We start from the raw sequence: 25,513 nt of genomic DNA, 5'->3' as shown, positions 1-25,513 counted from the left end.
TTACCCAAAGGCATGTGCACCATATAAGAAAAGGTAGTGTTGTGGTAAATGGAAGGTCGTAAAGGTTCAAGGTGTGGACATACTTCACTATTTGAGTCCTGCTATATGATCTCAAAATTGCTTTTATGAATCTGAAGCCTTTTGTGATACTACAGTGATGCTTCAAGTGGTATGCTTGCCAGTGAAAGTTATTCAAACCTGTCTGGAACCGAAGGGAAAGGGAGCTGGAGCCATCCCACTATTGGACAGAAGGTGGCAGCAGCTGCCAGCTCTGCTGTCAGTGAGTTCTGTTTTCTTCCCTTTACAACTATATTCCCACTACTTTTCACTGCTTACTATTCAATCAGACAATGAACTATTATCTAATGAAAAGGATGAGATAAAATTTTGAGAGAGAACCTGCAGATCCTATATAGAGAGGTTAGGCATCCCCCCCCAGAATTGTTCCTGTCTAAAGGAAATATAGGGACAAAGAGTGGAACAGACACTCCAGAGGAAAGACCATCCAGAGGCTTCCCCATCTGGTTATCCATCCCATATGCAGCCACCATTCATTACTGCTGATGCCAAAATGTGCTTGCTGACAGAAGCCTGATACAGCTGTCTCCTGGGAGGCTCTGCTAGAGCCTTACAGATACACATGTGGATGCTTGCATCCAATCATAAGACTGAGCATTGGGACTCCACTGGCGGAGTTAGGGGATGGACTGAAGGAGCTGAGGAGGTTCACAAACCCATAGAAAGAACAACAATATCAACCAACCAGAAACCCCAGACCCCCTAGGAGCCAAACCACCAACCAAGAATCCACAAGGAGAGACCCAAGGCTCCAGCTGCATATGTAGAAAAGAATGGCCTTATCTGGCATTAGTGGGAGAAGAGGCCCTTGGTCCTGTGAAGGCTTGATGGCCAGCTTAGGGGAATTGTAGGGCAGTGAGGTGGGAGTGGGTGGATGGGTGAGCACCCTCATAGAATCATAGGGACAGAGTGGGATAGGGGGTTTTCTGAGGTGAAATCGGGAAGGGGTAACATTTTACATGGAAATAAATAAAATAACCAATAACAAATTTTTTAAAATTGTCTAAGCAATGTATCCATTCTCGACTATGTTTCATAACTGCCATATTATTAGAATACTTTTGCAACACTTCTGTGATTTTGTACTATTTTAAAGGTGAGTGATATTTTTGTTTCAATATGTGTTTAAGTTAAAGTAGCAATGTAGCATGCTTTAATGTGTGAATCCCTGATCTACTCTGTTTTATCTTAATATATGGTTTTATTTTTCTTAGTCCAAAAGAAATAAAAGAGCTGGAAAATTCTGTCAGCAGTCTTATTTCTCTTGCCCAGACAATACTGAAAGAGTCAATTCTACCCCACAGATGTTCTCAGCGTGGAGTGAAGTCTGCCCTCCAGTACAGAAAAGTCCATTTTTATTGTGGTACTACACATCTATATTTTGTGTATTTTTAGCACATGTATGAAAATTAAAGTAAGTAACAAGATCATGTAAACAGTTGCATTAATTTTTGTGAAAGTTTTGTAAAACACTATTCTTTTCAATAGTTTGAGAGTTTCCTACTGAAGTGTTGAGCATAAAATTAGATAATACTGAGACTGAGTCCCCATTTCTGTAATAAACACATTCAATTTATTACCGAATTCAACAAATCTGATAATGGGCTGGAGAGACTGCTCAGCAGCAAAAACAAACAGACAAACAAACAACAACAAAAAAAACACAGCCACACGCTGTACTCATAGAGTACCCAAGTTAGGTTCTCAGCACTCTTGTTGGGTGGCTTAAAAGTACTTGTAACTAGCTTCAAGGGATCCAACGCCTCTGCCTTCTGGAGGTTCCTACACTCACATGCACACGCACACACACACGAATAAAATTAAGTCCTTTTTAAAAGCTTTATCAAGTCACAATAAGGCATGAGTTCAAATATATACACTTATAAATATGTGTAAATGCATAACAGCATGTGCCTATAAGCACAGAGTGTTTAATTAAGAGAAGAAAATATCTCAGAGCCTCCAGAACAGACACTGTTACAATTATCCCTCTATTATATTCATCTCAGCTTGGGCACCTGTTGCTCCCCAAGATCTTCTCTTCTTGCTACTGCCTAGTCATTTTTTGTCAAAAGAGTTTATTTCAATCTCAGAAGAATGGAAAGAAAACTATATTTCTAAGCAACTTTTAAGTAACACAGCCCTCTCCCCCCACCCCCTTTAGGATACTCCATCAACAGGAACAGATCCAAGGTTGTCTTTTATGGGATTTGCAACTGGTACTCCTGAGAGTCACTCAGACAAAGTGGGGTTTGCTTGCCTCTGACTTAACCAGGACTATGAAGGGCAGTTTCCCACTGAGACATAGTATGCATTCAATCTAAGCCCAACTGCTTGCAATGTTTGTCCCCTTTATATTGAAATTGATCACCTGAATGATTTGAGGGTGACCATTCATTCTCCCTGGAAGAGATCCAGCCCATTTAAATATGGTTATTATATTCTTTAAAGATTCGTATACTAGGCTCTGACAATATTTTAGATTTCCAGTGACAGGAATACACACCACAGAGTTTATCTTCCTGTCAAAAAGCTTCTAAAAGCAGAAAATCAATATATACTATTATGGCATTCTTCATGCACATATATATGTATACTGTAATATGTAATATATATGTAACATATATATATATATATATATATTTATGCACACATGTGATAGATAAGTGCACACCCTGAATGTATGAGCATAATGCTTACATCAAACTCATTCAGGGCTGCAGCCAGCTCGCCGATGCCTGTGTGGCCTTTGGCTTCATCAGTGGGTGAGGTGGCCTGGGCAGCACTGGAGATTCCAGCTATGGCCTCCTGGACTTGTTTGAATACATAGTCTCGGTTGGCTCTTGTAGCAGCAACATCTGGGTGGCGGAGGAAGGCTTGGGAGGCTGTGTACAGCATGGTGGCATTCTTCTTCAGGGCTCCACGGGCAGCAGCCATTTCATCCCTACAGTGAGGGTCCTTCAGCTCCTGTTGGAAAAGATGGAACGTACCCATAAGGCTTGCAAGCAAGTTCTTACAGGGAGTCATAGAAGCCCAGGCTTATGGGCACATCATGAATTTTAGAAATACCTCTTTCTCCCTCTTATTATGTCTAGCTGCCAGACTTATACAAAAACTGTTGTTTCTCTGTGAAACATCTAAGTCAATAGCTGCTGTCCAACTTACACTGTCAAATACACTGTCAAATAACAAAGTCCACCTTCCTGGATCATCTTCTAAGAAGCAATTTTTTAACCAACCGATCCAGGTGCCTTCTTCTATAAGACTTGGGACCCTGTCATCAGTATTCATCAGTATAGTGACCTTGTAAGAGCGCTTTGCTCCTGCATAGGATTTCTCAGGGCAGCTGGGGGCCATTTATATCTTGATCTATTGCTGACTCTTTAGTCACCAGCACAGTATCTGTCAGCTAAGAGGCACTTAAGAAACCAACATTGCAGAAGGGACTGCAAACCCCAGGACACCACAGCGGTAAGTGAATGATAGAAACCACAGGGGTTTGTTCTCAGCAGATGGAAACCTTGAAATCAGAGCCCTAATACCATGATTGCTTCTGTTTATGTGCAGTGTAGTTACAAACAAGAGAAGCCAAAGCTGATTGCTGCTTCGTGTATCAGCTTCATGTCACTATTACTTGCAGAAGGTTTTCTTTAACTTCTCTCTAATGGCAAGGCAGTCATCATCTTACAGGATTACTTCTACTTGGATGTGTAGTGCATGTTGTGTTTTGTGCATGTGCATGAAGTTTATTAGTACAAAGACCAGAAAGGGGACCGAGTCCCTTGTATTCACTATAGTTACAAGCTCTTTTGAGTCATCTGACATGAGTATTAAGACCAGAACTCAGGTCCTCTGAAGAGTAGCAAGTAATCTTAACTGTAAAACCATTTTACTAGCCCCATCAAACATCTAATTTAAAGACTAGAAAAGTAATAGGCCAATGGTGATCGATTTCTCTCAAATGAAAACCACTGGGGGATTTGATTTTCTTTCAGCTTTTAAAAGCACATCTGAGACATTGTCCTCATAATTCCTGAAAATGCTGAAGGAGTTGCCAGAGAGCCAAGTAGGTTTGTCAATGAGTATGTCTGGGGGAAGAGTCTGTCGACCCTTAAACATCAGTAAATAATCGATCCACTGGTGGTCTCTTTGCATTTTCTCATCTTGTAGGAAACACATAGATGGCCTTGAATAAATGACAGCTCTTCTATTTTTTATGGGTAAATGGTTCTGAGAGAAGAACACAATGGAATCTAGAGTAGTCGATTTTAGTTTACAGTAAATAACAACTAACTAAACTATGCTGTATCTGTTGTTTAAGTATGACTAAATACATGCCAGCAAACATCATCTCTAAAAGGGATTATTTGAGCCTCCAGGGTGAAAAAATTATGTAACTAATATTGCAATATTGCAATGCAGGTTTGGTTGTCAGTGATCCAAACCCTTTCCCGGTGGTGTAAGCTCTAGAATTAAAAGAATCCCATGAATGGCCACACAAGGCCTTACTAACTCCTCAATATCTGGGCCATAAAGTCTATTCCTGAGTGTACATGTATGCATATATCTATGTATATACATGTGTATAATTTTATACAGCATTTACATCTATAATTACGTATATGTATAAAAATTAAAATATCTTCAATAATTATGGTGAAGATGTTTCTTTCATAAAGGTATTTAAGACAAAGTTTTTTTGTTTTTTTTTTTTTTTTTTTTTAACTCACAAAACTGGAATTCATCAAATGTTGAACTAGGAAGCGCTGATTACTGTTACAACAGTCATTTTTGCATGCCCATTCTGTGGCAAGCTGTTTCCTTTTGTTTTTAGATTGTTTATTATTTATGCATTTTCTGTATATGAGTGCTCTATCTGCATATGCAACTGCATGACAGAAGAGGACATCAGAGCCCATCGTTCATCGGTTATGAGCCACCGATTTGCTCAGAATTGAACTCAGGTTTTTGTTGCTCAGAATTGAACTCAGAACCTGTGAAACAGCAGTCAGTACTCTTAGCTTCTGAGCCAACTTCATAACTCCTTAAGTTGCTTCCTAAATGCACTAACCATGATGTTGAGTGTTGACTGACACTTGCCTAGAATATAGGAGGCCTGAGCTTGCTGAAGACCAAGGGGAAAGAGGAAAGTAAACAATGCGGCGTACATAGTAACACTCACAGGGTGGTAATGATTACAGTAAAACATGTGATGAAAGGCCACACGCTCAAGTGAACAATGGACCTTTGTGTGGGTTTTAATTATTTTTGCTAAATTTGAAGGAAGAAATGAGAATTTACAGGTAATAAAGAATAAGGTATTTTTTTGAGACAAAATGAATGAACTGTGTTCATCAGATTTCTCATAGGAATGTCCTTATCACCAACTCCCATGCAAGCGGGGTCCTCACTGACTGGCTCTGTTTCAGTCTCCAGCCAGATACTTTCACCTGAAGCCTCAGTGTAGATGTTTTAAGCATCTCAAATCTGTGCCTATAAAGGTCAGATATTGATTTCTAACCCTAATCAGGCTCCTTCCAATCTTCCTCATGTCAGTCAAACTACAGGCTTGTACTCATCTGCTTACACCAGAGCTTTGAAGGAAACTCATTGCTGTCAATCATGCATTTCTTGTTGGCTTCAGAGCTTTGGTGAACAATTTACATGCCAAAGCAGACCTGGCCTCCAGGTTCTCCCAGCATCCCTCAGTCACTACCTGTCACACTCTGCCACCTACCCTGAACTTTCCAGCCCAGGGGCTGGACTGCCCTTCCCCTAGGGCCTCCTCCCTATAAAATCAGGACATTTTTGGTCTCTCCCACCTCTCCTTCTCTTCTCCCTCTCTCTGCCTACCTGCTTTCTCTCTTTCTCCTTTACCTCCTCTCTGTCTCCCTTCCCCATGGTGACTTCAGGGGCCTAGTTTCTTGAAACCAGTGAACTTGCCCACCTGGAGAGCAGTTTCCCAATATACCTGCTTTCATATACTCTAACGTAGCTTGAACTGGCTCATTTCACTGGTGGAGAAGTAACTTTTTACTTCTCACCTCTGAAACAAAGACAGCTCTTCAAACCACATTCCCTCCCTATGTTTCACCTACCTTCACTGGTTCTCACCAACAGAGACTGCTGCTCTATCCTACCCAGTCCACTTGTACCCTCCCACTGTGCTTTCCAGCTCTGGTTCTGTTTCAGCAAGACATTTAGAATGATGCTACAACAGAATGCTAGACATGGATACTGAACTTTCACAACATGCTTACAATAACAGACCAGACTTCATAACAAGACCAGATACCACAAGCATTTCTACTTAACTTCCTGCTCCACTGACTTCCCCTTAGCCCTTTACTATCCGAGTAGTACATCCAGTTGTTTCACTGAGAAAAAGGCATCTTCCCACTTCTGACCTCCGAGCAATTACCCAGTGGACCAACACTGGTCAGGCAGCAAACAACGAAGACCTATTCAGGTTAAAAATATAATTACACAAGCTAAAATTCTGTTTTAGTGTCTGCTGCCAATGGGTCTAGTGATTCCAGCATCCCTTCAGCCAAGCAGAGAGCAGATAGCAACCGTTGTTGGGACTAGAACACGTGGAAGACTGTGGTATCCCTACAAATGTGAAGAATTCTGCAAGCAGCTGAAGGGACCGGTGAGGACATGCTCTCGTATACAAAAGGATTTCTGGCTTTGTTTTGTTTAAGAATCAAGTTATATTCTTTGGAAATGCAATTCCAATGGCATCCGTGGACAGCTGAGGGTTCTGTTACCCAGAGAGGGACTATGGAGAGATCCTACGTCGTCTAACTGTCATTGCAACTGTCACCTGTGTCCTTCCCTCCTTTCCTTCCCCAAATATTTCTTCCCCTCACCCTGCCCATGCCTCCTTCCTCTCTTTAATCAGAACCTTTTCCTAATAAAAATGTCAAGGGACCAATCACTGGGCGAGGAGTTGGCGGACTTCCGGTCACAGAGGGGACAATATAGGCAGGAGAGAAGTGGTCTGGGTTTTTAGACAGGAACAGCTGAAGGACAAGATGTAATAAACAAGTGGCCTCTGGTTTAGATGGCAGATCTGCTAGGATTTGCCACTGGGGGATTTATATTTATATGGCTTACAGGATTGGGTCGTTAGCTGTTGTGCCCTGCGATTGTGTTACATGCGGATTCTATACTAGATTGTGTGGTGTTTTCCTTCACACAGCAACTGAGTTCTGTAGACAGGTATGGTGGCAGGGCACCCCCATAGGGCTGGAATGACAGAGTCCAGCCATGGGAACTTAGTGAGTCCGGTGGAGAGATTTCAGAGCCTTGAGTCAGAGAGTCTGATGAAATAAGAACAAGGCCCAGTGGTAGTGTGGAGGCTTTATTATTATTATTATTATTATTATTATTATCATTATTATTATCATTATCATTATTATTAGACACAGCAGATTGATGCATGTGTGGTGCTTCCTGGGCATGCATCTTCTGGTGTACACAGGTTAAAAAGAGGTTTGATTTGGAAGCAAACACTGGCATCCAGAGTGCACAGCAGCATAGCCCAGGCTGCTTCCTTTTCATTTGACCCAAAGCTCTTTATGCTAGTGGGGTAAGAGTGGAAACCTGATCTCAACAGTGAAAAATGGTGGTCTGTGATCTGTAGGCAGCAACCGGATAGTCTGTGAGTCCCCAAGTGCAGGCTCCAGCAGCCGAAGCAGGAAATCTTTTTAGATGTTAGATTCTTGGAACATTTAATCACAAGTAGAAGCAACTGGTCCAGAGCCACAGTAACCAAGATTTGCCCATCCTCAGCAACATTTCCAAAGGTTCCCACCTGTTGTCTTCTTGCTGCCACATAGTTCAGTTTCACCATCTCTTTTCCAAACTCTTTAAAGCGGTTGGCAAGGTCTTGTTCATTTGTAGCATTTTTGACTGCTTCCAAGGCCTCCTCAACCTGAAGTAAAAAAAAAAAAAAAATACACAGCCTATTAATGAGAATATTGTATTTAAATATGAACCATGCTATAAATAGAAACTTGTAAAGAAAACTCGAATATATATTCCCATTGGAACAGTAGGTGACCGACAGCATACCTAATAATCGCCTATAGTCAAATTAACATTTTCCTGAGATTTACAGAACAGGGCCCTGGGAGATGAGTGGGGAGTAAATAACACATACTGCTCTAAAGCACCTAAGTATTGCCTCCTTCACACACACACACACACACACACACACACACACACACACACACACACACAGAGGGCATCTCACACACACACCTATAACTCCTGTTTCAGAGGACCTGCACCTCTGGAAGCTACAGGTACCTGAATCCACATGCATTTATGTAAATCCATCTAGACAATTTAAAAACATTTTTAAAGATTTGCAGAGCACGTTATGTAACTCAAACTAGAGGCTGAACTAACACACACACACAGAGCCACTCTAAGAATTATTTTATTGAATTATGATTGTGATATGGAATATAAACACTGTGAGGTAGAAATGCCAAGGACAAAGCACACGTACACAAGAAAAAAAAGTATAGAATTTTAAAAACAAATCCTTCCAGCTCTCCCAGGAAGCAGAAACTCCTGCGCTGCTGACAAATTTGGAAAGACAGAATTTTTCAACCACACTTGTCAAGGTCTCTGAATCAAGAATGCAAGCTGAGGTTATCCACTTTGGCATTGTCATGTAAGCAGGTGGTACCAATATGTCTGGAAGCAAGTGGAGCTCAAATTCTGCTGTCACTTGCAGGTGGTGTCCCGTTGAGTGACATGATGGGAGAAAGGTCTGAATGACAGCAGCCATAGTGATGTGTGTGCCTCCAGAGTCCCACAGCCTCCTTGGAGGTCTTTTTCTTACTTCCACTGGATCTGAACTATCAATTTCAATACAAATAGTGTGTGTGTGTGCGTATGTGCGTGTGTATGTGTGTGTGTGTGTGTGTGTTTGTGTGTGTGTGTGTCTGTGTGTCTGTGTGTCTGTGTCTGTGTGTCTGTGTGTGTGTGTGTTTGTGTGTGTGTGTGTGTGTGTGTGTGTCTGTGTGTCTGTGTCTGTGTGTCTGTGTGTGTGTGTGTTTGTGTGTGTGTGTGTGTGTGTGTGTGTGTGTGTGTGTGTGGTGTGTAGCATACTTGGGAGCACTAAAGTCTTCACACCTACTAAACAACCTGCACTTAATATGATATGGAAAACTCCACAACTGGTACCAGTCTCCACGTAATGCCTGTGAAGTCAGTTACAAAGAAGTGCTGAGAGGAGGTGGATATCGGTTGCCTGATATTAAACAGGACAACCCCATTACAACTCTAAGGTCCAGAGAACATTGCAGCAGAGAATGGAAAAAGGATATTAGATCTCAAAGACTGGAAGGAAAGCTGCTACACAATGAATTCTGCCTTTAAAACATGACATAGCATCTGCAATTTCTGCACAAGATCCTGCCTGCTTATGTTACTCCACGAGGAAAAGGAGGGAGTCTGGAGGCCTGTTTCTTTCCTGATTAGCAGCCAATGGGGAAAGGTTTTCTTCAGTTGCATATGCACTGGAAAACTTCAGTCTCAGATGAATATTGGCCCCTCAGTATATTCATGCAAACAAGTTGAAAACCAGTGAGTCAGACATGTTCGTTAAGAGTGACATCATTGGTAGTAGAACTGGGGTAGTTAGGAAGGAGTGTTCATTATAAGAAAGACAAAAGATGACAAAGAAGGTGTACATGATAAAATTTACTGTATATACTTTATATATGATGACTAAATTTTGAATAAATATTTAACTTAAAAACTTAAGAGAAAGATATTCTATTATATAAATTTTTTTGCCAACTCAAATATTTTTTAAACATAAAAGGAGTCTGCTTTATTTTGTATGAACAGAAAATATCCAGCTCCATATATTTCCTTGCAAATGTAATTACATTAATCTCTGCACATGAGTAAAATTCTATTTTGAGCATGTACTTTCGTTTTCTTAATCCACCCATCTGATGATTGACATCAGAACTGGTTCTATATTTTAGCTCTTAGAAACAGTACCAGGTGAGCATGGGTAAGTATTTCTGTAGGTGTTGACTTAGAGTTAATTATATATACTGGGGAACAACCCAGACATAAGGAGATAAAGACCCATATTTTACCCAATATTCAGAGTCCTACTAATCATATAAATATATATATGCATATATATGCACACACATTATATATATATATAACTTTTTATCTATGGTAATTCTTCATAATCACTTTTCTCATTGTAAACATGTAAAATGATAACTAACCTCTTCAGAGTCACCTAGTTTTCTACTCTACTTAGGCCCTCATTACACCCAAAGAAAAGAATGGATTTCAGGTGAGCTGAAGCTGCTGTGTAGGTTTTTTTTTTTTTTTTTAGGCATTCAAAACAAATTACACTGTATTGCATGTAATGGCCTGTTTAACATGTGGCCATAGGTTAATGAGAAGATCGTGCCTCAAATTTATATAACAACGAGTCAGCAATGCCCCTCCTTTTTAATAGATTTATAATCATTTAAACTTTGCCATAAATGGCACCATGGAGTGGACCCTCTTGGCAGGGTGTCCCTGCTGCTATGTAAGATGTAAATCTTTTTCTGGGACATTAAAATCCAGTTTCAGGGATAGATCAGAATAATTATCACAGGGGGAGTTAAATCCAGAAATGGTTTTCTAATACTATACCCCGGGATTCTTACCATTTCTTAGACAGCCCAATTCTGAATATTTATTTCATTGTGTTATACATCTTTTTCTTCTAAATGGTTTTATTTGAAGAATCTCAATGCCCTTTAGAATTTATAATAATTATGAGTCTTATAACTCAATAAAGTAATTCTGAGGGAAAAATTCCACTAAAGCACTAGTCACATTCATAAACAAGCCATTACTTGGCTTGAATCCTAGAAGGATCTGAAATTTTACCTATTCGAGTTTTGATGAAGAATTCCCACTCAAAACATATACTGCATTCCATAGAAATGGGGGGAGGGTGGGAAACAAGATCTGATCTGTGAGTCTGCCTTTCAGTGTTCATGATAAGAGGGATGAAAGAGTAGGTTGACTGAAACATGTATCCATGGATGGGTGAATGTGTAGGCAAATGATAAATAGGTATGTAGGTAGATAGTAGAATGTATGTATGTATGTATGTATGTATGTATGTATGTAGGTAGGTAGGTAGGTAGGTAGGTACGCAGGCAGGCAGGCAGAGGGATAGATAGATAGATAGATAGATAGATAGATAGATAGATAGATAGATGGATGATAGATAGATAGATGATAGATAGATAGATAGATAGATAGATGATAGATAGATAGATAGATGATAGATAGATAGATAGATAGATGATAGATAGATAGAGAGATAGATGATAGATACATAGATAGATAGATAGATAGAGAGATAGATAGATAGATAGATAGATGATAGATAGATAGATGATAGATAGATAGATAGATAGATAGATGATAGATAGATAGATGATAGATAGATAGATAGATAGATGATAGATAGATAGAGAGATAGATGATAGATACATAGATAGATAGAGAGATAGAGAGATAGATAGATGATAGATAGATAGATAGATAGATAGGTAGATAGATAGATAGATAGATAAATAGATAGATAGATAGAGAGATAGATAGATAGATAGATGATAGATAGATAGATAGATAGATAGATAGATAGATAGGTAGATAGATAGATAGATAGATAGATAGATAGATAGATAGTTAGATAGATAGTTAGATAGATAAATGATAAATGGTAAAGAATGTGGAGAACAATATTAAAAGGGGACAAACACTAGGCATTTTTGCCAACCCACAATTACTTAAAAAATAAGTTTTTAATTTTAGAATAGATAAACTTTTGGATGGCTAGGGAAAGTAAATCAGCTCCAATAAACAACAAAAACAACAACAAAATCCCCTAAAAAAAAAAAAAACCAAAATACCTTTACTCAAATATTTACTAGTCTCCAGGGATCTGGGGCTACCAGCTGAAGGACAATCCTTGTATGATGCAAGGATGAAAATGCTATTCAGGTACCTGGCAAGGATTCACCATGAAGAGTGTAAATCTGCAGGTAAGGAGAAGGCTAGGGAAGTAGGATTAAATCGATTTGGGTTTGGACCCATATTTTAAAGAAAGATTCCTCTTATCCAGAGATGTCTGTAGGTGAGGGGACCAGAAAGGAGAAATGAAACTGCAGAGAGCATACAGCCTTCTTAAGGCTCCTCGGGGAAGGCTGGGCCTCCCATTGTCACAGATGCCATTGTAGGGGTTAAGTTGGAAAGGAAATGTATCAGACTTAGACATGGGGACATGGGGAAATAAATCTACTTATTAGCAGCAGCCATTTCTCCTCTTTAAGGGCCCCTCATCCTCTGTGTTATAACAGACATCCATTCCTCTCCTACAGCACAGGTCAAAGTAGGAGCATCTCAGCCAGGCATTTCTTGGTTGTAAGCTGTGCAGAGATGATTGACAGATTGAACATTCTGAAGAAGGCAGTGAAATCTGCTCAGTAATTGGTGTGTTTAGACGTTATTATCAGAGTTAATTGCTTAGAATTCTTCAAAGTCTCTTCTGTGTTTTTATATTGATCAAGTGCTGCATGTACATGATCTGCAATGAGGGTATAAGATGAAAACTCATTGAGAAACAGTACCTCACTAGGCTACAATAATCAGCATAGGTAACCCTAGGCTGCACTGTTCTAGTTTGATTTTTATTGTGGTGACAAAACATTCTCCAAAAACAAGTAGGCGAGTAAAAGATTAATTTCATCTTGCAAACTACAGTTCATTTTCAAGGGAAACTAAGGGAGAAACTTAAGACAGAAGCTTAAGACAGAGACCACAGAGCTACATTGTTGGGATGCTTCTAGGCTCAGAGTCAGATGGCTTTCTTATACAGTCCAGGTCTACATGCTTCAGGTTGATATTGCACTGGGTGGGTTAGGCCTCCCAGCATTAATTACCAATCACATAAATAACCAGACACATGACTATAGACCAATCTGATGGAGCCAATTCTTCACTAAGGTTGTTCCTTTCCAGGTATGTCAAGTTGACAATCAATAGTGTCCATCTTCCCATGTATCTGTAGATTTATGTTAAGTTGATAAATGATTGAACAGTAGGGAGATAGGCGGGGTAAGGTCGAGGAAAGGAAGTAGAGACAGAAGGAGAGGGGAGAAAGGAAATGAAGATGGAGCTCTAGAAGGGTGATTTGGATCCTGGTGGACTTAATTGGCTTTAGGTAGATGTGAATATTTTAATGGATTCTATGTGTCTTTTATCTCATACAGAAGGGCAGTTTGTATCTTTGTCCGTTGGATAAAATCTTATTGTGTAGAGGGTTTGTAGATTGAGAATTTATTGTATAAACCTACATGGAAAACTATCAAGCTTTGGAGTCACATTTGTGCTGGGCATTTTTATCCACCTAGGACAGAAACTACAGGGGCAGTGGAGTGGACCACGACTGAGTTCTCAGAGGCAGCCTGGATCACAGAGTGCTGTGGGGAATGAATGTGTGCGTTCAGCTCCACACTGGAGTGGTATCCGCTGAGTGAGACCTCGGGGGCTGAGAAAAGGTTAGGCCATCCTTTTAATATTTATCGTAACATGTATCATCAGTGTTCCCAAACATTGGGACATCTGAATTCCATCTGGACCCCAATAGTCACTAAGAAATTATGAACTACCATAAGAAGTGGAACAAATCTTTACTATTTTATAGTTTATTACTTTATGTTTGAAGAAGAATTTATTTGATAGCTAAGAACTTAATTTTTGAGACAGGAGATTGGGACAAGAGAAAAACGTGTTTGTTTTTCTGGAGCGCATGCATCTAGATGAGTTGACATCTAAGGCTATCACTCATGCAAACAAATTCACAATATAACCTGATTACATTAAATCAGAGCCTTGAGAAAATCACTGCCCTTCTTCACCATCACTGATTAAAATGTGAGATTTCTGTTCAAATCTTGAAATGCCACATGTCAACGTAGCTCACTGACAGTGTCAATTGACTCCCTTATGTACCAGGTGTCTGGCACAGAAATGAGTTTCCCAGCAACTTCAGCCACAGAGGTGATTATTATCACTGAGTGTTCTCAATGGTGTCTGATGAGCAAGTGATTAGCTTGCTGGGCACAGCCATTCCTCATATGGGTGCTAACTGAGCTTTGGAGCTATGTCACCCAAATGATTACTACTGCCCTCCTGAATCTGGGGCAACAGGAACGGCAGTTGCAGCAGCAGTAACAGCAGCAAAACCTTTCTGAAGCCTGATTAATCTTTAATACAACACAGGAGGAGAAGGATGCTCTAAAAAACACAGGCAGGCATTTGTATGAGAGATTAGAGGACTTACTATGGATAACAGAAAAGCCTGTACTTAAAGCCAAAGGACTCCAAATCTACATCTCTATCAATCTATCGATCTGTCTGTCTGTCTGTCTGTCTGTCTGTCTGTCTATCTATCTATCTATCTATCTATCTACCTATCTATCTATGTGTGTACACTGTATACTGTACATATATTGTATATATTATATGTATATATACACATATATATGCAGTATGTATACATATAAATTTCTATGTCTATATCTCCTTCTCTATCTCTAGTTATATCTATATCTCCCAATCCCTCAGAGCCTTTATGACTTTACTACATTTTAGAGGCTTGCCTGGAATTTGCTCAAAATCACTCAGTCTTCTAATAATTTCATAATGGGTTACAAAGCAAAAGACAATGCTGGGTAAATAATTTGACTATATTTCATACACTTAGTGAACTACTGACAGAGAAACATAAAGAGGACTTTCTGATGGGAGGCTAATGTCCTCTCTGGTCTGGTAAATTAGTAGGGCAAGAAAGGAATCTGTATCTAGAAAGGCTGAATGTCGACGCTTTTGGCACATGGCCTAAAAGGAAAGTGTAATGATTGAAGTAAAATAGCCATTTGCAGGTAACATGGCAGGGGGTGGCTGGTAATTCCACGGTTCTGAGCGAACAGAGGGATGGCATTACTTCTTAACTCTCATGAGAATACCCTGTTGTGGGTCCAGTGGGACGTGTCCTACAGGCTCCTGTGTTAGAGCATCTGGTTCCCAGGTAACAATGGTGCTTGGGAAGGTGGTAGAACCCTTAGAAGGTAGGGCTTAATTAGAAAACCTGGTCACCAGGGCATGGGCTTGAGCTTTTATAGCCTGTCCCCAGTTCTTATCTTCCTTGTATTTCCTATTCTAAGATATGAGGCCAAGAGATCCTATGACAGCTGCACACACTTTTAACTATGGAGTCAACCATGGTCTTCCCTGTCTCTCTATGATGGGCTATATCTCCTCAACCTGTCAGCCAATATAACTCCTCAAGTGGCTGCTTGCCAGTCATTTGATTACATCATCATCATCATCACCACCACCACCACCACCACCACCACCATCATCATCATCATCATCATCATCATCACCATCACCATCATCAACAACAACAACAAAGAAAGAAAGGAAGAACTTGGTGGTATTTTACTCACCTTATTCATACTACCATATCCTAAAGTGACTTTTATTTTTTATTCTGAATAGTGAAAAGGAACCAGAGCGATAGTTTGTAACCTGCTGGGTTAACACATGTAAACACCGGTCTCTCTCTCTCTCTCTCTCTCTCTCTCTCTCTCTCTCTCTCTCTCTCTCTCTCTCTCTCTCTCTCTCTCTCTCTCTCCTCTGTGTGTTGCTGTTGATGATGAAGATGATGATGTACTCTATCAAGTCTGCCAACACTTCCCCTGTTCTCCAATCTCTCTCCTCTCCCCCTCAACTATTTTACTTTTCTTTCTGATCCCCCCACCTTGTTAAAAGGCAGAGTCTACGATGTGTACAACGGTACAGGACATTCTAGTGGACTGGATGGCTGGGTCTCAGGCGACTGATGCTCCCTCCCCTGGCAGCATCCCACTGCAATATCTCCTGAGCAGGGCATGGGCTTTATGCCTCCACCTCCACCCACCCTGTCCCAAACCCCTGCTACAATTCCTGGGAATTTTGCCTATTTAATCTTGTGCATGCACTTTTGTTTTAAATATATTTTTATTGAGTCACTGAGAATCTCATACATATTTAGAAATAGTTTCATCGTATGCACTTGTCACTCCTCCCCTGGCATGCTCCCAGACCTCCCATTCCCACAGCCTCTGGTTTAAACCACTGTAGCCTAACTAGTGCCTCCTGCTTGTACGTGGTTCCAGAGCCATGCACCAGAACATGAGCAATCGACCAGGGTCTGTCCAGAAAAAAGCTGACTTGCTCTCCCTTGGCAGCCATTAGACAACAGTTTCTCATGCTTTCAATCTTAGGTGAATAAAATAAATAGGTGTGATATTTCCAGAGGCTATGCTTTTCACGAACAAAATTACTCAGAAAAAGAAAACCAAACACACCACGTTTATTTATAGTAATTTTTGCTTCCATATGCCAGTTTTGGCAGGGGCCTTGTCTTCAGAAGGTAGTTCCATCCAATGACATCTGGACTGAAGGCAACTCAAGATGGGACACAGCCCTCACCCTAAGTCAGTGCTCGCTCCAGAAACTGCAGTTCCGACCATGTCCTCAAGATGGCAACATTCTACCTTTTCTGTTGCTGTGGTCTGAGACCAAATGCATTCTCTAATCTACAATCGTTTTTAATTTTAAGACAGACAGTTAGACAGGCCAGCTTAATGTCGCTGGGCTGACCTTTGTGTGATTTTGTGCTAAGTCCTTTTCTTTAACCTCCCTCATTCTGCTGTGTGAGGACAGAACACAATTGATTTGACAAGGGGCTGCAGAAATATCACTCAACAGTGCTGGGCAAAATAACAGGAGAAAGAGGGGGCCTGTGGGGGGGGCAGGGAGGGAGAAAGTGGGGAGGGGGAGAGAAAAATAGAGATACCTGATGATAAACAGTATCTAGTTTTGTAGACAGTATCATAGAATTATTTACCAAATTGTTTTTATTTAACTATTTATTTAAAGATACTCTTACATATCCCAGGCTGGCCACAAGATTTTAATATATCTGAGAGTGACCTTGAACAGCTGATCCTCATGTTTCCACTCTGAAGAGTTTTGCCCCATGGCAGGTTTGTGTGGTATTAGAGAGCAAACCTAGAGCTTTGTGTGCACTAGGAAAGTACACTTCAAAGTTGAACCCCAGGCCAAGCACATAGATATAGCTTGATGGAGTAGTCCCAACTGCATAAGAAAGCCCTAGCTAACTGCCATCTTTCTAGGCTAGTATAATTTCTAACTCTGTTCTAAATATTTAATCTTATAGTCACAGTTAAGTTGAATTCTTACCACCGTCAAATAGTTATTTTTCAGCATATAAAGATTATTATAGAGATCAAAACTGGGCCAAATGCAGAAAACGGTGCCAATTGAGACACTTGCAGCCTCTACACCCAAACCTCATGGATCATAAAGAGAGACCCAGAAGAGCAGAGACAGGATTCCTGCCCAAGATTTTCAGAGAGGGAAGATTAGGAGAGCCATGGGAACCTTGTGAGGATGTCTGTTTTGAGACAGGGTCTAACCAAAAAGTAGTACCCATGAAATCTCAAAACTATGGTTGCCTCAACAAGACCTGCATCTGGCTAAGACAACCCCTATGTGTTGGGGAGAGTTGAATAGATCCTGCCTTGAGGATATTCTATCCAAGGATTAGCGCACCGATAGAATAGCCAATCCTGAATGATCATCCCTCAACACAACTGCATATAAAAGACACTAAATGGACTCCGTTGGCTGTCTGTCTTTCTATCTATACACACATATATAAAATAATAATAATTAATAAAGAAGAGGTCTTAAATTTGAAAAGCCGTATCAGGAGACAAGTTGGAGGTTATAGAGTGAGGGATAAAAAATGATGTAAATACAGTTCCAATTCAAAATTCTCAAAAGTAATCAAATTTAAAAAGTCATAAAGAGCGTGTTCATTATGTGATCTGTTTGGAGAGACTATTTAACCCACTATCATGGCCTAAGGGCTTGGGGAACAGCGGTTTCTACAATAAAAATGGAGATGCACTGTTATTTAAGGTCAGTTCCTTGAACCACTGTTCAAAAGGATTTCCTTTAGGAAAAAATTTTTTTTCTTTAAAATGTTGCCTTTAATGTTTGAGTAGTGAGTAAAGATCATAAAACTTTTTCTCCAGTGTAGTTGAGTAGAAATTATTAGTGTAACAAAAAATGCATTAAGCAGAAGGAGATTGGATAGAGGCAGCCAGCACTGCAGCTTACACAAACTCCAGGGACATCCCCATGCATGAGAAGGCACCATTTCTCCCAAAAGCTAGCAAGATGAAAGCACACTCTTGGACTAAACTATGTTAGCTTGATCCCAGTGGCCAAACACTTCCTCTTAAAATTACTCTGTTCCCCAAATTCTTTTTGAGAAAGGTAAAGTTCTTTCTTAAACTGTGGACCTCACGCAGTTTGCAACAGCCTTCTTTAGCACTTAAGGACCTATCTGAGAAAATTTTGATAACAAGAACCCCCGAGTACATTCTCTTTTGTGTCCCCTGCCTTCCCAGGGACCTGCTGGGCAACATGAAATGTGGCACCCTGTTTGAGGGTTAAAAATCACAGAGTTCAAGGAGGAAACCAGAATTTGAAAGGTAGCAAAAGCTTTGAGGAGTTTGTCCTTGAACTAAGAATCTTGAGCTTCTTGCTGGGATCTAGTCAGGTAAATACTATACAAGGGAGCACTTGGGCCTCAGAGGATGTCCTGATCCCTCCATCTGAACAAATCTGAAACAGGAGAGGTGAGTGAGCACTCACTACACAGCTCCTGCATCACTCCATCTCCTATTACAACGTGTCCATTTGACTGGAAAAAAATACACCATCAAGCTCGGGCCGTGATAAGAACCAACCAGCCATCGTATGCTTCCTGGAAAAACCCTGTCTCTCATGCCTTCTCATCCAGAGACATTAGAAAAATTTAGAATTTGCAAAGTTGGACTCAAGAGTCTCTGCAGAGACACTTTTTTTTTTTTTTTTAATCTCTCAAGTTTGTTGCAAAAGTTTAACAACAATTCTATTTAGCAGACAGTAAAATGACAGTAAGCCTTATGGTCACAGATCAAGGAAGTTAACTTACTCCCTTATCTGGGGAAAGTGTGTCACAATGACAAGGTTCAACTCCCACTGGAAAACAAGAGAATTGCAAGGAAGCATGGACAACAAGCAATGTATGAATACTGGCCTCCATGGATTGGCAGAGGCACAGAAACCCCCAGGCTCAACTTCAGACCTTGACGCGAGAAGACTGAAGGTCTCTCCTATATGAACTGGGCACTGTTTTATTTTCAGGTTCAGCAGGCTCAATATATATATATATATATATTAACATATGCATGAATACATTAGCATATGACATAATGACCTTCTAAGTATGTCAAGCCATGTACTCCAAGCTCTGTGTTTGGAGGTAGAGAGATGACACACTTAAAGTTTAGCTTTTGAATACATTCTGGGCTATAAATGAGCTATTGGAACACTTTGGTGGTACCCTGGGAATTGAGTGTGCCCAGGCCATCTATTACAATTGGAGTGTATCTAATCCTTCCCAGCTGTCCCCCTCCTCCACAGGTCTTAATGGAGTCTACATACGTACAATTTTCAGATGTGATAAAAGTCTCATGACATCTGCCATGTCAGCCAGGATGAGCAAACGTGTCACAGCCGATAGCAGAGCCCTTGCTGCCCGCACCATGGTGCCACGCTTGACTGAAGAACAGGGGTCATCTGCAAACTCTGAGGAGGCAATCCGCATTGTCTCACCTGCAAGAAGACACAGAGAGGTGGTGTGTGGGTAGCGAGGATGCTAAGAGTGAAGTGAACTGAGAGATCTGTGAATAAACAGTACGGATCTCACTGTTCAAAGGCCAGTATCACAGAACGCTTTCAAGGCTGGCTTATGCTCAGAGTTGATGGACAATAAAACAAATATATTATTTCACATTAAGGTATAAAATCAACCTTTTAACACTAATACCAAAGCCATTTAATGCATTGGATCTAACAACATAGATTAGCTTACCCTCAGCTTAGCACTTAAATCTCTTCATTTCCTCAGAGCCAGAACCAATTTCTAGGCAACAGGTTGAGGTGACTGACATTTAAGTGTTGAAGTTAATTGCCTCACTATTCTAGGTTGCTTTCTGTTACTGTGATAAACTCAATGACCATAAAAATATGGGGGGAAAGGGGGATTTAATTCCTGTATGCTCCCAGGGTATCGTTCATCATTGAGGGAGGTCAGCACATGGAAATCAGCAACCATGAAGGAGGAGGACAGCTCACAGGCTTGTGCTCTGGCCCATTCTCAGTGAGCTATTTCATAAAGGCCAGAACCAGCTGCTTAGGCATAACAAAACTCACAGCTGGGCTGGACTGTGATTCATCAATCATCGACTAAGATGATTCCTCATAGATATACGCCCCAAGGCCAATCTGATACTGCAGTCATTCTCCACCTTCCTCATGCTGCAACCCTTTTAGTGCCTCATGTTCTGGTGGCACCCAATTCATAAATTATTTTCGTTGTTACTTCATAACTACAATCTTGTCAGCGTTATTAATTATAATATAAATATTCATGTCTTCTGATGGTCTTAGGTGACCTCTGTGAGAGGGTCATTCCACCCGCAACAGGGTCATGCCCCATAGGTTGAGAGCAGCTATGAGAGAGAGACAACTCTTTAATTCAGGTTCACTGACACAAGGTGTTTCTAGGTTATGTTAGGTTGACAATAGATAGTAGTGGAATGCCATGGAGTACCCGTTCTTAAATATTAGCCTTTCAAACCTACTTTTAGGAGGCCAGGGTAGAAAGATAGTTACAATTTTTAGGGTAGACCACTGAACCTGCATGAGAAGATAGTATCAGAGCTGGGGGGAGAGGAGAGGAGAGGAGAGGAAAAGAGAGGAGAAGACTCCATGAATGCTGGGCTAACAAGATGGAAAATCAGTATACAAAAACCCAATATCCATGCTTCCAACCCTCTCTTGAAGCTTCCTCTTTAGAGAACAATTAGAAAGCTGGGTTACCTTTGACCCTTGCCTCATTCCGAATTGTGATTTGGAAATTGAATGAAGGCTAGGCATAGCCATCCTGTCCTGAGGAGTTTCTTGTCTCACAAGAAAACAGGTTCTTAAACACATACTGAATGCAGCCATGATGTGCCAGATTCATGAGCAAGAATGAAGGTAATGGAGCAAAATGAGGGATTTCCTCATTTAGTGTGAGAGTGATACACGGGAGAGCAGTCTTCTCCCAGAACTGTGATGAAGACAGGTGCCTTCCCACCCAGGCACAAAGATGAACTCTGCATGAGACTTGGCAGCCTGGAGACTGAGGCTGAGTACTCAGAGAATGTTCAGAGTCTTGGCTGCTTAGGGGGGCACTGTAAGAAAGAGGCTGTGACACCACACCATGCAAGGGATTCCGATAGTACCATTGGCACAGAGAAGAGTGACTCTAACTGATGTCTATTCTAAGAAGATAGGTCAGCCGTATTCCATAAAGTCAACTGGAGGGGACTTGACTGGGAAAGATAAACTAGGTAATAGGACAGATACAGTTAGGGCTAGAGCATGATAAAGCTTGCACCAGATATTAAAAGACACAAATATATGGGGGGAGGGGTGGATGTGACAGAGGTCATTGAAATACACCCAGTGGGTTTTGCAAAGAGAATCTAGAGTGACAAATAGGGATACAGGAATCAGGTACACGTGTGCTTAATGGGATACCAAGGAGTGGGGAGCACAGCAGGCCTGAGACTGTATTAGTGATGGACACCTAATTAGGAGGAAGGAGCTGGCAGAAAGCATGAACAGAGCTTTGTGTAGTGGAGCATGTACTAGATAGAAAACCTTCAACAAACCCAAGAAGTGCAGTTGAGAGGAAGATTGTTTGATTAATGATGAAGCAGATCAATATTTTAATAGAAATAATTATGGTTCTATTCTTAAGGAAAAGCCAGTCAATTTATATAAAGCCAATGATAGTTTGACTGTGAACACTCTGTCATTTATGTTAAGACACAAGTGGAAAGAAACCAATCATTTTACCCGCAGGTAAAAATAGCCTGTGATTCTCTCATTAGTGTTAAAAGTTCATTCATCCTTCCCAGCAGTCTGAGTTTCAATTAAGAAATGTGGACATGTAAGAAAATGTATTATATTATTGGGTCCCTGAAAGATGCTATGCCACATACACAAACTATATTTTCCAGCCTAGACTTTTACAGAGGTGAAAAGGGAAACAATCCATGTTGTACAACACCTTAGGAAGAACCCAAAATTTAACTATTGTATCTCTAAAACAGTGAACAGTTAAAACACACAATCCTTGAAAGTCTAACACAGATTTCAGTTAGAGACTGCAGTTATCAAATACTTATTCAGTATACATGTCCTTTACTTGGCATGTACATACACACACACACACACACACAGACACACACACACACACACACACACACACATGCGGGAGGGAGAGGGAAAAGGAGAGGGAGAGAGATTAATCTCTTTTTTAGCCACATTGCAAATATATATGTACCAGGCAGAAAAAAAAAGCACATGTTCACACAAACATAGTCACACACACACAGACACACACATACACACAGACACACACACAGAGAGAGAGAGAGAGAGAGAGAGAGAGAGAGAGAGAGAGCCCACTGGGCATCTACTTAGACAATTCTAGTTTCTACAGGCTAAATGGGTGAGCTCTACCTTAGATGAGAGGAAACCACTATGTTGATGTTACTCTTAGAAGAAATGACTCCAAAATGACAATTTGTTTCATCACCTCTCAGCACATAACAAGCTAGTGTTGATATCCAAACTGTGCCTAAACTGACTGGATTTTCCATTTCAAATAGATACAATGGATTGGGATAGCATCATGTAACACCACTCCACGCACATGCTGGCCACATGGTGACCAAAAGTGTGTAAAACCCCCCAAAATAACAGGGTATCAGGATACAGTTCTAGCCAATAAATTTGGGGCACACATAGGCCCTACTGGTGAAGCAGGAGGTCAGTATGGACAGAGGTTAGGGCTGGAAAGGCTCATGGGATTGATGAAAAAACTAATGCATGGAAACCCCTGCTGGCAAAGAGCAAAGATGGAACATCTACACTTTCCACACAAAGGCTAAAATGCACAGCAGCATTCCAGGGAGTCTAAAAGCAACTTCTGGCTTATAATATTGAGCACATACCCTTGAGGGAGATTAAGACAAAGGTGCTGAGACTGTAGCTTAATTGAAAAACATTCACCCAGCAAGAACAATGTCTTGGGTTCAGGTTCCAGCACTGTTAGAAAAAAATAAGTACTTTGCTGTCAAGATGGTTCAGTTGGGTAGAGGTGTGTGCCATTAAACCTGATAATCTGAGTTTGAGCCACATCTTAGAAGTAGAGAGCCAACTGTTGAAGGTTGTTCTCTGATCTCCATGTGTATACTCTGGCACATACATATGTACCTGCCTCAACAGACTAAATAAATAAGTTAAAATGTAATGGAATACTAATAGAGCACGTGACCCACAATGTTGTATGTAGAACTTGCTGTGACAGAGTGTGAGCGGGGTGCCTATGTTATAATCATGATCCAAAAAAGCAAACACTATGGTCATGTAAAAGCACTTTTTCATAGGACAGCTTGTCCTCAAGATGTTGAGTTATTTCCCTACCGTGGCCTACTGCCCCCTCGATCTACCTGTTTTTAACAGGCCACCACTGCTTCTAGGTTAACTGTAGGCCTCTCTTCAAATATTTCTGCAGAGAAACTAGAATGTGGAAACTACCCTGTGATGCTCTCTAATTCCAATCCTCAGCCACTGTTACTGGCACTAAGTGGTCTGATAGATGCACAGGAGGGATGAGGAAAAGAGAAAGAAAGAAAGACAGAGATACAGATGAAGAAAGAGAGCAGTAACAGACAGAGGAAAAACAGAGGAAGGAGAGAGGGAAGGACACAGGGAGGAAGAGAGGGAAGAAGGGAATGGGGAGAGAGGGATGGAGGAAACGGAAGGAAAGGGGACATTCTCCCCAGAGAAAATATGTTTGTAAGTACCAGGCTGACTTCTGAGAGGACTCTGAGATAAATTGCAGGTAATTTCATTCAGTTGAAATTAAAAACTAGAAGCCAATTCTGAGCAGGTACAAATGATCTTATTTTGTTAAAGATTTCAATGGAAAGTCGACACGAAATCAGCGATAACACTAATGTGTCTTATATCCCCGTAGCTTTAGGATTACTGGGACAAAGCGGAAATCTATATTACAAAATGATGGCCAAGTTTATCATGATAAAATTAGCTATTTTCTCAGGGGACTGCTGTTCAATAAGACTGAAATAATCAGTCAGGAAATGGAAGAGTATATAAGAGAGAGGAGGGGTACTGGGGAAAGAGAAGCAGGGATCTGCTGGTTAGTATGTGTAGATGTGTAGAAATAGTCAATGTCTGTTACTGGATTATAGATCTAACCGAAGGCATGTTCCCATGTGAAGACATGTGAAGGCATGTCCCACTCATCTGCCAGAAAGAAAAGTAACATGAGTGATGGTTTAGCAGCAACCAGTCATGTGTAATTCTTTCATGTAAAAGCTTATTGATCTAAAAGTTCCATATATTTTAACACAGATTAAAGGTGAAAAGCTATTACCTCTCTTTATAGTCGTGTGTGTGTGTGTGTGTGTGTGTGTGTGTAAAATATAAATTACAAGGAGAAATCTGCATATGTGAAAGAGCACACAAGCTTTTGTCTTTCTGAGTTTAATCACCTCAGTTAATGTTTTACTTCCCAGAGCAAGGACACATAGGGCATGAAATCAAAGAGTACTCTGGGAAGGAAGATGTTGGTCAGGAAGCTAAGGGAGAGAGGCATTCCGATGACTGTTCATATGGCTGATGTGCAAATATACATTGACAACACTTTAATTACGAAGTAAACAGTTGGTCTATATGAAGCTCAAAAACCACAGACTATTAAAAGGCACTAAAAATAGCATTCTAAGTTCTCACAAGTTAAGACCAACCATGAGGGAACCACTGATGACTGCCCTCTGGATAGTTCTCATCTGTATTTTTACCAGCATTTAAACTGATTACATTCTCCCCCTCTGAGTAATTACAAAACATATTGATAGTTAATGATTTTCTTCTCTCTTCCTAACACAGAACTCATAAAGAAAGTGAGGAAAAGGAGGAGGAGAAGGAGTAGGGGGGAAGAGGGGAAGAGGAGGAGGAGGAGGAGGAACAAGAAGTCTTCATCTTTCATTGTCTTAATGTGCCTCTGTCTTTCTGTCTTTGTGTCTGTCTCTCCTCCCAC

The 25,513-nt window shown here is 40.6% G+C and overlaps 1 protein-coding gene across 3 annotated transcripts in view; it reads right to left on the bottom strand.

Annotated features, from left to right (window-relative positions):
* Positions 1-25,513, bottom strand: part of CTNNA2 (catenin alpha 2) — a gene marked incomplete at both ends in the record, with an annotated part of 909,395 nt that overhangs the window by 724,966 nt on the left and 158,916 nt on the right. For all 3 annotated transcript variants that reach the window (XM_080932244.1, XM_080932242.1, XM_080932243.1), the window contains 3 exons: positions 2,779-3,045; positions 7,898-8,017; positions 19,775-19,941. In XM_080932244.1, the coding sequence (XP_080788370.1) occupies positions 2,779-3,045; positions 7,898-8,017; positions 19,775-19,941 (554 nt within the window). The remainder of the gene's footprint in view (positions 1-2,778; positions 3,046-7,897; positions 8,018-19,774; positions 19,942-25,513) is intronic.

This window comes from Micromys minutus (genome assembly GCF_963924665.1).
Source record: "Micromys minutus genome assembly, chromosome: 18".
In the NCBI taxonomy this organism is placed as follows: Eukaryota; Metazoa; Chordata; class Mammalia; order Rodentia; family Muridae; genus Micromys; species Micromys minutus.
This window is presented reverse-complemented; position numbering and strand designations above follow the sequence as displayed.